Raw genomic sequence first — 14,500 nt, 5'->3', positions numbered from 1 at the left:
CTGAGTGGCTTTTACAGATGTAATACTGTTAAGTATACAGAGTATATATGAATCATTTTGAAAATACAGTGCTAAATTATTCTCAATAACAATTCTATTTCTTGGCCTCCTTTCATTTTTGCCTATATATTTTCTTTTCTGGAATAAAGGGTATGACCATGTCCTCTAGTGTTTATAAAAAAAACAAAACAAAAAAAAAAACCACTGGCAGGTTTTCTTATTGGTAAAAATTGTAAAGGATTGCCTAGTCAGTGTACATGATAGCATGATGAGAATTCTGCAAATTTTCAAAATTTTGATTAATTTTGATTTTTGAAACTGTAGCCCTTCATCCCTTCAGTTTCTTTGCTCCTTATGTTGTATACCCTAGACCAGTGGTTCTCAACCTTTTTTTGGCTGGGACACACCTGACAATGGTTCTCACATGTGTGACACACTGAACATGTGACCATCAAGGGGGGTAATTGTAAACATTTTTATTTATTTGGTTCTATATACCGACATTAATTGGGGTATATCACATCGGTTCACATTGTAACTTCGGGAATAGTAAGACTAAAGGTGTCTTATTATTGATACATTTGAACAAAATAACTTGAGGATGAGGAGACTATTATTTAAACATTATAACATATAAGGATAGAACTTGAGATTAAGGTGTCTTAATGATACATAGTAAAATTGAAACATCGAAACGTAGTAGTATTGTAACAAACAAACATGCACTCTGCATCCACAGGAATCCCCTCAACCCCCAGCAATGAGTGCAGAGCAGATCTAGGGCATTACCCTGTACAACTCGCCATACAAAAAAAATATTCTGGTTCTGACGACATCTCGGTAAAAGCAAGACAAACTCCCTTTACTACCAGGCACAATAGATCTGAAATTTGAGAACCAATGGATAGTGTCATATCAGGGTACAAATTATATCGCAATGATAGGAGGGGAGCAACTTGGTGGAGGGGGTGGCACTTTATATCCGGGGTGGCATAGAGTCCAACAGGATAAGAATCCTGCAAGAGACTAAATGCACAATGGAATTTTATGGATAGAAATCCCATGTGTTTCGGGAAAAAGTATAGCAGTAGGAGTATGCTAACGTACACCTGTCCAAAATGATGAGATGGACGATGAAATGCTAAGAGAAATTATGTAAGCTAATCAAATTGGTAGTGCAGTAATAATGGGAGATTTCAATTACTCCAATATTGACTGGGTAAATGTAATATCAGGATATGCTAGAGATAAAGTTCCTGGATGGAACAATTCTGGTCGCCGCACCTCAAAAAAGATATAGTTGTGATGGAGAAAGTACAGAGAAGGGCAACCAAAATGATAAAGGGGATGGACAGCTTCCCTATGAGGAAAGGCTGAAGAAGTTAGGGCTGTTCAGCTTGGAGAAGAGACTGCTGAGGGGGGATATGATAGAGCTCTTTAAGATCATGAAGAGGTCTTGAATGAGTAGATGTGACTGTTATTTTCACTTTCGAATAGTGGAAGGACTAGGGGGCATTCCATGAAGTTAGCAAGTAGCACATTTAAGACTAATCGGAGAAAATTCTTTTTCACTCAACGCACAATAAAGCTCTGGAATTTGTTGCCAGAGGATTTAATTAGTGCATTTAGTGTAGCTGGGTTCAAAAAAGGTTTGGATAAGTTCTTGGAGGAGAAGTCCTTAATGGCTATTAATCAATTATACTTAGGGAATAGCCACTGCTATTAATTGCATCAGTAGCATGGGTTCGTCTTAGTGTTTGGGTAATTGCCAGGTTCTTGTGGCCTGGATTGGCCACTGTTGGAAACAGGATGCTGGGCTTGATGGACCCTTGGTCTGACCCAGCATGGCAATTTCTTATGTTCTTATGTTCTTAATAGCCTTCCTTATGAAAAGACAATATTTTACCACTAATGCATATCCTATTGAGAAAACACAACAAATAAGATTGATACAAATGCCTATATGCTAGTAATACCTCACCTCGGTCACATACCCAAAACTGACCTTCACCAAGTACAGAAAAACCACAAATTATAAATATGGTGACAGAAACTGGAATGGGAAACCAAAAAAGCCACTCTGCATGCAATGTGAACCTGGAGAAATGGAAAGAGAAATATAGCACCTAACAGACTCTCAGGATTTGCAATAATGCACACAAACTAACCCGCACAAAGTTGCACCTGTATTATGGAACACACTCAAACAGTAACAACCCTATCTAAGAAATACAACTATTAAACCAGGCCCTAAATACTAATACATTTCCTATTGGAAAAACAGAATAAGCCAAACTGCTATAGAGTCCCACACAGAAATAATTGTAAAGCTATATTAAAAATGTTACAAAACAGCTGCTGAACGGAATAATATCCAACAATTAAAATAAAAATTATTAAAACAAGTCCAAATACCAATTAAATATTTCAAAAGACACATTACATAATACCCAATTAAAATGGCAGTCAATCAAGAAAAATAAACTTAAAAAGACACCTTTACTTACCCTCTCCAGCAACTCTCCTACTCCTTTCCCTTGCAAGCCAAAAGCACACACCAGAAGCAGCAGCGGCTGCTGAAGGTCTCTCCTCATGCTCCTCTTCTTAGGGCCCACAACCACACACACACACATGCTCTCAATGTATATACAAGCTCAAAATCACACACACATCTCTCTCACCCATTCACACCCACACCCATACCCATCAGCTCTTACCCAGGCTCCCATTCTCACATGCATGCACTGGGCCTCACCGCCAAACCTCTTCTTCCTTCGCTGCAGAGATGGGCTCCAGTTCCGCTGCGGCTTAACCCCAGCGGCCTTCTTTTTTGTCATCACGGAAATAAGCTCCCATGGTGGCCTTGATTCGTTGGGGTCTGGCTTGGGCTTCTTCACCATCACGGAGATGAGCTCCTGTGGTGGCCTTGCTTGGTCGGAGTCTGGCTTCCTCTTCACCACCACGGGGATGGGCTCCCATGGTGGCCTTGCTTGGTCGGGGTCGGGCTTCCTCTCCACCGCCTCATGGATGAGCTCCCGTGGTGGCCTTGATTCATTGGGGTCTGGCTAGGGCTTCTTCACCACCACGGGGATGAGCTCCCGTGGCAGCCTTGCTTGGCCAGGGTCAAGTTTCCTCTTCGCTGCTACTGGGATGAGCTCCCATGGTGGCCTTGCTTCAACACTGCCATCCCCCCCGGTCTATGTTATGCTCCTCCTTCCTGCCTCATCGACCAATCAGAGGCTTCCTCCCTTCTTCCTACTCCCACTGGCAGGTAGAAGGGAGGAGGCTTCAGATTGGCCTGTGCGAGAGAAGGAAGAATGGAGGAGGCTTCCCATTGGCCCATGGGGGCAGGGAACGGGGAAGCACAACCAGGGCAGTGGGACACCCTGAGCCGCAACACAGCTGCCAGTACTTGGCGACACACTGGCTAAGAATCACTGTTCTAGAGCATGGAACAAAAACTGAAAGAGTTGAGGCTAAAATTTTCAGAAATCCAAAGTAGTCATATAATCTTATTATTGTTAGTAATGACATGCAAGGTTCTTATTTCACTTTCTCTGGGCAGTGGGTACAGTGGTCAGGGGCTTGTATAATAGGAATATTTTAATTGAGATATGCAATATATGTAGGCTCAGCTTGAATTACCTTGTAGATATGCACGATACTGACAATCATAAATGATGAAACGTCATGGAGCTGCAACCTGCTGCAATAATTGATCCCATTTACACTTCTCGACTGCATAATATGCCTGCAGAGGTTCTAGTGAAACTGTTCTTTGATCTTCCTGCTAGTACTGGTTCTTAATTATTGCTGTTGCTCCCATCCGGACCTTCTCACCTATTGGCACTTTTGTATTAATTTTGTAGCAGAGTTGTGTTTTGTGATATTACTGTTTTAGTCTTATGTTTTTATGCCTTTGTTTTACTCAGATTATGTATGTTTAATTTTGTGAACAGTTTTGATTAATTTTCAATTGTAAAAACAGTAAAACACTTTTAAATAAATGTGAAAAATGTCAGCAAATACCTGTAAAAAGTTGTTAAAATGTGAAAAAAAGATATTTTAATTTGTATTGTAAGTAATTCTTAAGTTTTCTTTCAATTATAGAGCCTAAAACATAGTTGCATATTTTCATGCATGCAGCTGTTCCTTAGGTGTTAGGCACTCCTGGTGGTTTTTAGTATATTTTTACATTTCTCAGCATTCGGGCAGGTTGGTGCCCATGAGTGGGTTATGCAATTCTGCCAGCAGATGAAGAATACGAAAAAATTGACATCTGTCCACCAGTATTCTGTCTCCAGCAGATGGTAGACATGCATTTCCCTTCAGGGGATTGTCTGTGAGTAAAAACACAAAAATAAAGAAAGACGAGAAGTCTGTATAGCACTGCTTGCCTTTAGAGGTGAAGCCATGCTGTTCCTCCCTCAGTAGTGTGACCACAGTCCGGTAGCCTTGAGTGGCGTGGGCCTAAATTTCAATTAGTGGTTGCAGGCCGAAAGAAGCTTGGCAGTGAAGGCTTTTGCCCTCTCTCCCTGTAGCTTGGACCCATTCCTGCTCTCAGCCAGGGAGGGCTGAGCTTGGGTAGAAGATTTTGACTTTAAAAAAAAAAAGGCAGCAGGAGAAGGGGTCTGTTACCTCTGTGTTCAGCTGTCTCGCTCACATCTCTGGGGAGTTCTGTGAGGTGAGGAGGTAGTGCAGGAGTGGTGGGTTGAGCAGCTATTTGGTTAGGGCCCACTTCCAGGCTTCTCTCCTTTTGGCACGTGGTAGGCAGCGAGGTGATTCACACGTTTTTCGCAGCATGGCCATTGGCGCATGTCTGCGCATCCGGTTGTCTGTCTCTTCTCACCTGTGCATCCAGTTTGTGTGTTCTTTAATCTGGACACACATTTGTGCGACCAACTTCGGTGTCTTTTTTTAGTGTCTGTATTGGGTGCCCAGTTTGGACATCTAGTTGGACATGCAGCCTAGGCGTGTACTTAGATGCACATTTTTGTGCGTCCATTTTGGGTGCGTTTTATTTACGTGCAGATAATCTAGGCGCAAGCTTTTACCATTCTGCGCACTTACAACTATGGCGCTCGCGGCGAAGAAGCTTAAGTGCTTATATATTTATGCTGCATGCCACATCAGAGCCATTCAGCCAGAGCTTTCTTAACCCTGTGTCAGCGTTGCCTGGATGCTCAGGGAGATTTATTACCTTCTGATTTTGCCAATTATCCATCTCCTCGGGCTGCGGGGAGTGGGGCCGAGGGTGAAATGATGGGGGTGTCCTCTCCCTTGATCGATCTACAGACTGAGTCCTCAGGACACACTCACTCCTAGGCTGTCAGATTCGGGCCTATGGGGCCTGGAATGAACCTGTCTTTTTTTTTTTCCTGGGTGGAATTCTTCAAGGGATTGCAGACATTTCTACAGGGCTGGTTTTCTGAACTAGCAGTGCCTACTAATGTGGGTCCTTGCACTCAGTGCACTCCTCCACTTGTCTCCACGATCAAGCGCTGTAACACAGGGCACTCTGACAAGGCTTGAATATAGGTGGATTAAGATGATACCAATGATTATAGTGCTGGCTCTCCCGGGAGATTCCCCCAAATATATGGAGCCTTGTAGAACTCTTTTCCATTTCTTTCATAGAGATGAGTTGATCTCTCAGACCTTGAAGACCCTCGGAGTAGCTGGGTCTGACTCCTTGGGGTTGCAAAAGGAGGATCCCATTTTGGTCACCCTGTGCAAGACTTCTTGTTTCTTTCCATTCCTGGATGCAGTCCAGGAACTGATTGATCTGAAATGAGTGCATCAGACGCGTCCTTTAAAGGAGGACTTAGCTTGGCGGGTTTATACCCCTTAGATCCGCAGGCCAGAGAGCAGTTGTGTTCCCCTTAGTTGGATGCCTTGGTGTGTTCTGTCACGAATTGTACCACCATCCTGGTAGAGGGCACTGAAGGATGCTCAGTATAGTGAGATTGAGGCTATCCTGAAGCAAGCATTGAGGCAATGATGATGAACTTGCAGATTGTTTCTTGTTGCGCCTTGGTAGCTCAGGCTACCTTGTTCTTTGTCAAGAATCTGGTAGCGCCGTGTCCTATCTTGGATCTATGATAGAACCGGGGACTGCTGCTTTAGCTGATATGGGCTGTGACTTGGTTCACACAGCTGCCAGGGGAGCTGCTTTGGTAATTGCAGCCAGGCAGTAACTGGCTCAGCCACTGGTCAGCAGATACTATTTCGAAAGCTAATCTTACCAAGTTGCCCTTCAAGGGCTCACTTTTATTTTGGAGGTGAATTGGAAAAATTGGCAAGCAAATGAGGAGAGACCCAAGTCCCTCATTTGCCAGAGGACAAGAAACCCATTGCCCGGTCTTTTATTTGGGTAAGAGGCAGCCCTAGACACTACTGGTATTTTCAGCCATACGGGGGAGGTTCTTCCCAGAGGTCCCGTCCCTTCTTAGTACTTTCACTCCCAAGGGCCTCGAAAGTATGCGGGCTCTGGAGGTGGAACCCTTTGGTCTTCCCAATGAAGGGTTATAGGCTTACCTATTGGTGCAGGAGATATTTGGCCACCTATCCTGTTTTTATCACAGGTAGGCCCAAATTACTTTGGATCAATGAATTCTCAAAGCGGTTTGGGACGGTTATGCTCTAGAATTTCCTCACATTTCTCAGGATGCCTTTATGGTATCTTCATGCAACTCCCTTCAGAAAAGGATAGAACTGGAAGCAACATTACAAAGGCTGTTGAACCTAAAAGCTGTGACTCCTGTTCCCAAATCGCAGTGAAATATGGGCCGCCATTCCATTTATTTTGTCGTGCTCAAAAAGAAATGGCTGTTTCGGCCCATACTGGATCTCAGGGCCATCAACCGACTTTTACAAGTAACACATTTCAGGATGGGGAACAGTGTGCTCAGTCATAATGGCAGTACAACCATGGGAGTACATTGAATGTCTGAATCTGATGGAGGCGTATCTCCATATTCCCACCCATCAGTAGCATCAGCAGTTCCTCCGGTTTGCTATTCTGGGTTAGCCACGGTGCCCAGGACCATTTCCAAGTTTATAGTGGTGGTTGCGGCAGCTCTCTGCAGGGTGGGCATTTTAGTTTGAGCCAAGAACGTGGACTAGAGTCTTTGTGCTTCTCGTAAAGTTGATTCATTGCTACAGGAATTAGGCTGGGTGGTAAATCTGGCCATGAGCAATTTGCAGCCATCTCAGATCCTAGAGTATCCTGGGGTTCGATTCGATACAAGGCAGGGCAGATTTTCTCTGCTGTAGTTTCTGATCCACACATTGATAGTGCAGATTTGATCCCTGCAGAACTCTATTTGTCCGACTGTGTGGTCTTATCTGCAGGTCCTGGGATTGATGGCTGCCGCATTAGACGTGGTTCCCAGGACAAGGGCACATATTTCTCATTGGAGTCCACAGTTACAGAACTATGTGGTGAGGCCTCGTCTCCCATTGGAGGTGAGGTCCCAGTTGAACTAGTGGTTACAGGTGGATCATCTCAAGAAAGGAATTTCCCTGAAGACACTGAAATGATTGGTACTTACGACAGATATGAGCCTCCTGGGCTGGGGGGAGGGGGGGGACCTCGCTGTCAGGAGTTGATGGTGCAAGGGCACTGGAATGCAGCAGAGTGGCAGTGAAACATCAACAGACTGTAGGCATGAGTGGTTTGGTTAGCGTGCCTGAGTTTTGCCAAGTGACTAAAGGCTCCAGCGCTCCAGATACTGTCCGACAATGCAACAATGGTGGCTTAAATCAATCATCAGGGTGGCACCAAGAGTCAATGGGTGTCAGAGGAGATAGATGCGCTCATGGTGTGGACGGGGCAGTATCTTGTTAGCATATCTGCCTCTCATATTGCTGGAAATAATAGAAGCTGGAAATAATAGAGACTGTTTCCTCAGCAAGAGAAGCTTGGACTCAGGAGAATGGGAGCTGCCGGGTGAGGTGTTTCAGCTCCTGGTGAACTGCTAGGGGCTTGTTGGTGACCTTCAACAACATGAAGGTTCCACGCTTCTTCAGTCATAGGCAGGATCCAAAAGCAATGGGCATAGATTTTCTCATTAAGGAGTTATCTCGCGGTACCCTGCTGAATGTGTTTCTGCCCTGGCCACTGATAGGCAGGCTGGTCCAGAAAATTGCAATTTAGTGGCTCTGGATTGGGCTCGAAGGCTATGGTATGCCAATTTCCAGAGACTTCTGGTGGACAGTCCCCTCAGGCTGCCGTCTCGTATGGATCTGTTGCATCAGGAGCCTATTCTGCATGAGGATATGGGTCCATTTTGTCTTACAGTTTGGCCATTGAAAGGGCTCGGTTGTTAAAACAGGGTATTTCGCTTGCTGTAACTTCAGGCCCGGAAGTTTTCTTCTTCTGTAGCCTATGTTTATTTGGAGGGTCTTTGAGGCCTTGTGTTCTGAGCGATCTGCCCTCGGCTGCCTATGTTCAAATTTATGGTTAGCCTTTCTTCGGGCAGACTATGAAGAGTATGATTTCTGCTTTTCGTTGAAGACTGGTAAGTGGCTTCTGTAGCCCTTAGTTTACTATATATGTTCCTTCTTTTGGCTGAGCTCAGAGTTTCTGTTAGTTTGGAAGCATGAGTGGTTGATTGTTAATAATAATGTTCAAGTATAATCAGTTTTGTCCACAGTGATTTCAGCTTTTGCTCTATCTCCATCTGCTGGCAGAGGTGGCATAATCCACTTGTGGGAATTGACCTGACCTTACTTGAGGAAAGGAAATTATCAGGTAAGTATTAATTTCTCCTTTTACTTTGACATAGACAAACTGTAGAATTCTTGTCTTTACTTATTACTGAGCATCAATTCATACTACTTGTCTAATTTGTATACAGCAAAGTCAAAACAAATAATTCATGAAATAATAAATACTACATAAAATATGCAAGTCTGTGTGCTACCTTTTGATAAGGGCTGGCACAGCAGTATCCAGATTTTAGAAATTAGATACAAATGAAAATAAGAGCTATACCTTTTTAATTACTTTTTTATCTGCCAGTTGAACTATGTAACAAAAATGTCATCATTGTTGCTTTAAGCTTGCCTAGCCAATTGCAGGAGCATACTTGAGCTTATATGAATAGACAAATGTTTTTGAACATGATCTGGGGCTAGTCCATAGGGCCTTGAATGCATTATATTTTTATAGGAAATTGGAGTAGAGTAGTAGCCTAGTGGTTAGAGCAGTGGACTATAAACCAGGGAAACCAGGGCTCAAATCCCACTGCCACTCCTTGTGACCTTGAGCAAGTCACTTTACCCTCTGCTGCTTTGTAAATACTCTGGGGGCTGGGAAATAACCTACAGTACCTGAATGTAATCCACTTTGAAGTGCCAAAAAAAAAAATCAGAATATAAATAAACATGCAAAACTTACATGTCATGATTAAGTGTTTTGTTTTGTTTGGGGTTTTTTTTAGGTGCTAAAGTCCGTGCAGAAATTTATGAAGCTTTTGAGAACATATATCCTATTTTAAAGGGATTTCGGAAGACAACGTAACAGCTTTTATTTCTTGCAAGTTCTTTTTTTTTTTTTTTTTTTTTTATTATGGCTGCTGGCATATTTTTAAACGGCTATCCTTCTCCTGACACAGAAGTAGCAGAAGACCTAAAGACTTCATTTGCACATTGTGACCCTCACATCTGGAGTAATTCTCTTGCTAGTGTCAATTTCACTGGTACAGTATTTGTGTGGGGAATGCAGTGCCATTGTTTGGGCTATGTCTCTACTGCTAAGTTACTATGATCTTGTTTCATTAGACTGGTCTTGCACACAGTTTACTATTAAAATTTTTAGAGCCCCTTTTATTAGACATAATGGTGGTTTTAAACAAATGACTGTACAGGTCACAAAGTGAGACCTCTTTAATTACTGTGTTACATTTTGTGTCATGATCCTCCTCTATAACCACCCTTTGCTTTTTGTAAATCTGTTTCAAAACATTTTGATTTTTAAAGCCAGTTTTATTCTAGATTTTTTAACTTGTAGACTTATTTATATAGCAGAGACATTCCTTCTCTTTCCAGTGTTTCCAGGACATAATAAATTTATTATTGAAAATATAATCCAGGACAGGCTTCTTGGCTGAATTATTTTTTAATTCCTTAAAGTATTATGAATTGTTCTAAGGTGGATAGGATTGCAACAGAGTAGCAGTAAATTGGCATATCAACAAATTTTGTCCCAAATTCATCCTCCTTAGATAGACATCGTATTCTTTGTTAAAAACAAAACAAAACAGGGAGTCCCCAACCCAGGTGTTTAATTTTTTTTAATTCAAAAATTCTACTATCTCCAAGGTCAAACAGGATGGTATTCCTCACACATGGGTGACATCAGATGGAGCCACGATGTGGAAAACTTATGTCAAATTTTCTAGAACTTTGACTAGGCACATTGACGGTGCCGCCCATCCTCGCACTACTTCTGGAGAAGCTTAACCTGCTCATCGGTGCATTACCGCTAATATTAGAGAAACTCAGTATAAAACACAATACTTGTTTGACTACCTTATCATTCATATAAATGGACTAGATCCATGCCACTTACCATATACATTATTTTATGAAAACTTGTAACTGAAAACTTATGGGCACTCTTGTTAGAATAGTATACACAAACTTAAATATTTGTGCCTCCCTGTAAACTGTTGTGATGGTACATAACTAAACGACGGTATAGAAATTTTTTTTTAAATAAATAAATTGCCGACCCAGCTGGTGTCTGTTCCCAGGGCACCAAGGCAACCCCCTACCGATACGTTGGTTGTTGCAAGCTCCTCAGAGGAGGAAGCTTCACTGAGCCTGGTAGAGATGCTGAGACTTGCCCCTCTGTCCACTGGTGTCTGCACCTCTGGATATAGGCGAAGCACCTAGGGACCCTGTCTCCTACAGTGAAGATGAGGAACCCTTGACTCCTGGGAGGTTGACACTTCGGAGTCCTTCTCCAAAGGCTTCAAGGGTCTTCCTTCAGAACCTTCTCCAGAGGGGAGTGAAGGAAGTCTCCACCTTAGGACTTAACCTTCGCAGGTTTTGTGAGGGTGATGGAAGCCATCCCATTTCAGTTATTGACAGAGAATGCCAGGCACAAAATGCTTGAGATTCTACAGTTCATAGAGCCTCTTAAGATGATCATGGCGATCCCTGTACACATTATCCTTAGGGAGTTCCTGCTGAGGATTTGGTAACACCCCTTCACAGTGCCTCCCATCAATAAGAAGGCAGATGGGATTTTACTTCATCCAGAAGGCTGCCAGTTGTGGTCGAATCCGCCCTCAAGAGGGCCAAGTGCTTTGACTCACTACTCAGTGCTCCCGGGGAAGGACCATAGAGCATTGGATGCTCTTGGGAGGAAGATATTTTAAGGCACCATGCTTATTGCCCACATTGCTGCCTACCAGCTCTACATGAGCCAGTACTTGTGGGACATCTGGAAGCAAGTGCAGGAGGTGACTGAGCAGCTGCTTCAACAGCAGCAAGATATCCTCATGCCGCTTGTGCATAAGGGCTTGGAGTGCCGAAAACATAAAGTCCATATTGAGATCTTCCTTGCTCACAGAAAATATCTGATTCATGGTGAGAAAACAGCACTTCCAGTACCAGGTGTTGCCATTTGGCTTGCATCAGCCCCATGGGTCTTCACAAAATGCCTGGTCGTGGTGGCGGCGGCGCACCTCCGCAGGCTGGAGTTGCATGTTTTCCCAAATCTGGATGATTGGCTGATCAAGACATTGTCTCAGGCAGGGGCCACCAGGTCCATGTGTTGGAGGCACTAGGGTTTGTTCTCAACTACCCAAAATCCCATCTCAGTCCATCACTTCAATTGGCCTTCACATTGATGACCATCGTGGCAGAGATCCAACAGAGCCAGCGGCATCAGCCTGGCACATGTTGAGGTTGTTGAGCCGTATGGCCACAACTGTCCATTTCACTGCCATGGCACGTTTACACATGCGCAGAGGACAATGGACCCTGAGGTTACTGTGGTGCTAGGGCACTCAGAGCCTCCAGGATTACATCAGTCACCTCATCCCTCAGGGCACGTTTTCCTGGTGGTGGGTACTTTGAAATCTGGAATGGGGGATCTCATTTTGAAGTCCCCCTACCCAAATTGTTCTAACCACGATGCATCCACCCTGGTGTGGGGAGCTCATGTAGATGGGCTCAGTACCCAGGGTCTCTGGTCCACCCAGGAATGCTCTTGTCAAATCAACTTCTGGGCGAAAGGTACGCGCTATAGGCTTTCAGAGATCAGCTATCCAACAATGTTTTCCTGATCCACACAGACAACCAAGTAAATATGTGGTATGTCAGCAAGCAGGGAGGTATGGGATCATACCTCCTGTGTCAGGAAGTGGTAAAGATCTAGTCGTGGGCTTGTCTCACGGGATAGTGCTCAGGACCATGTACCTGGCTGGGACAGAGATTGTGGTAGTGGTCTCGCTGAGTCTAGCCTTCAGACCCCACGAGTGGTCCCTGGATCAGAGAGTACTGAATCAGATATTCCACCTCTGGGGTAACCCGGACGCATCCCCCTGCAACAGGAAATGCCTTGGTTCTCCTCCCTGTATAAGTCAGATGGCAAACCAGCCTCGTATATCCTTGCCCATCATTGGGGCAAGGATCTTCTGTATGAAGATTCTACGATTTCCTTAATGGCAAAGATACTCTTAAAGCTTCGTGAGGACAGAGGGACTATGATTCTATGATTGGCCGAGACAGGTCTGGTTTCCATCTAGAAACCAATCAGTCTGAGGACTTCCCCAGACATCATCACGCCAAGACCAAGGTAGGCTACGGCATCCCATCCTCCAGGCCCTGTCGCTCATAGCCTGAATATTGAGAGGTTAATCCTGCAGCCGCTTGATCTTTCAGAGGATGTGTCTTGGGTCCTGTTGGCTTCCTGAAAGTCTTCCGCTAGAAAGTCCTAAGGACTGAAGTGGAGGAGGTTTTCTTTATGGTGTCAGCAGAAGGCCCTAGATCCATCGTTCTGCCCCACACAAAAACTGCTTGATTACCTTCTACACCTGTCAGAAGCTGTTTTAAAGACCAACTCCATGAGTTCATCTTAGTGCAATTGGCGCAAACCACCAAGATGTAGATGGTATGCCCATCTCTGTACAGTCTGTAATAGTACGATTCATATGGGGCCTTCTTCAGTTGAAGCCTCCCCTCAAAGTGGTACTGGCTCAGCTGATGAAAACTCCTTTTGTGCCGCTGCACACCTGTGACCTGAAGTACCTGTCCTGGGTGGTCATATTTTTTTGGTAGCGGTCAGTAAGCTCCAGTCTTTATTGATTTATCCACCGTACACTAAGTTTTATCATGACAGAGTGGTCTTGCGTACACACCCTAAGTTCCTGCCTAGGTGGTGATGGATTTCCATCTGACAGTATTCTTTCCCAGGCTCCATTCTCACCAAGGTGAATGAGCATTGCACAGTGTGGACCTCAAGCAAGCCTTAGCCTTCTATCTGAAGTAGACAGAAGCCCATAGACAGTCCCGTTCTCCCCCCCCCCCCCCCCCCACACAACTTTTTATTTCTTTTGACAAGAATAGGTTGGGCATTGCCAAACACACTATTCAGTTGGCTAGCAAATTGCATCTCCTGTTATGCCCAGATGGGACTGCATCTTTGGAGGTCATGTGAAGGCTTATTTTATCAGAGCCATGGCATCATCAATGACTCACTTGCGAGCAGTTCTTGAGGAGGAGATCTGCAAGGCTGTGACATGGCGTTCTCTCCACATATTCAGACTTAATTACTGTCTGGATAGGGATGGCCGATGAGACAGGTTCAGCCAATCTGTCCTTCAGAAACTGTTTGAGGTGTAGAATCCAACTCTCCCAACCTGGAGCCCATTGTTTGGGCTCAGGCTGTCTCCCTCTCTGTTACCAACAGCACCAGTATTGTACCCATTGGCACCTGGCTAGGTGTCTGTTGGTCCCCTTTTTGTGTTGGAGGGGCAGCTTGTAGCTAGGTATTCACCCATGTGTGAGGACTACCATCCTGTTTGTCCTTGGAGAAAGCAGAGTTTCTTACCTGTAACAGATGTTCAAGGACAGCAGGATGTTAGTCCTCATGAAACCCACCTGCCACCCTTCGGAGTTGGGTTTCTCCTATTTTTTTTTATTATAATTCATTGTTACAAGACTGGAGAAGGACCCCACATGAACAATTGGTATAGAGCATGCTGGCCATGCTCACAGTGCATAGTCAAAGTTCTAGAAACTTTGACATGTTTCCCGCATCAGAGCGCCATCTGATGATGTCACTATACGGGAGGACTAACATCTTGCTGTCCTCAGAAAACACCTGTTACAGGTAAGCAACTCTGCACCACAAGATGGTGGAAGGGCTAGGAATTGGCAACAGCATGTTGTGAATTCTTTGTATTCTGAGTATATCTAGAAACACTTTCCCTTGAAAAAAAAATGGCCTGTTGGCCTATGGAAAGCTGCCTATGGGATTTTG

The 14,500-nt window shown here is 44.2% G+C and overlaps 1 protein-coding gene across 2 annotated transcripts in view; it reads left to right on the top strand.

Annotated features, from left to right (window-relative positions):
- The window catches only part of TBP (TATA-box binding protein), a 247,487-nt gene extending 236,535 nt beyond the window's left edge, over positions 1–10,952 (top strand). For both annotated transcript variants that reach the window (XM_029594207.1, XM_029594205.1), the window contains exon 8: positions 9,447–10,952. In XM_029594207.1, the coding sequence (XP_029450067.1) occupies positions 9,447–9,526 (80 nt within the window). In that variant the 3' untranslated portion in view covers positions 9,527–10,952. The remainder of the gene's footprint in view (positions 1–9,446) is intronic.
- The last annotated feature ends 3,548 nt before the right edge of the window (positions 10,953–14,500 follow it).

The sequence above is a fragment of the Rhinatrema bivittatum genome, chromosome 3 (genome assembly GCF_901001135.1).
Source record: "Rhinatrema bivittatum chromosome 3, aRhiBiv1.1, whole genome shotgun sequence".
Lineage (NCBI taxonomy): Eukaryota > Metazoa > Chordata > Amphibia > Gymnophiona > Rhinatrematidae > Rhinatrema > Rhinatrema bivittatum.
This window is presented reverse-complemented; position numbering and strand designations above follow the sequence as displayed.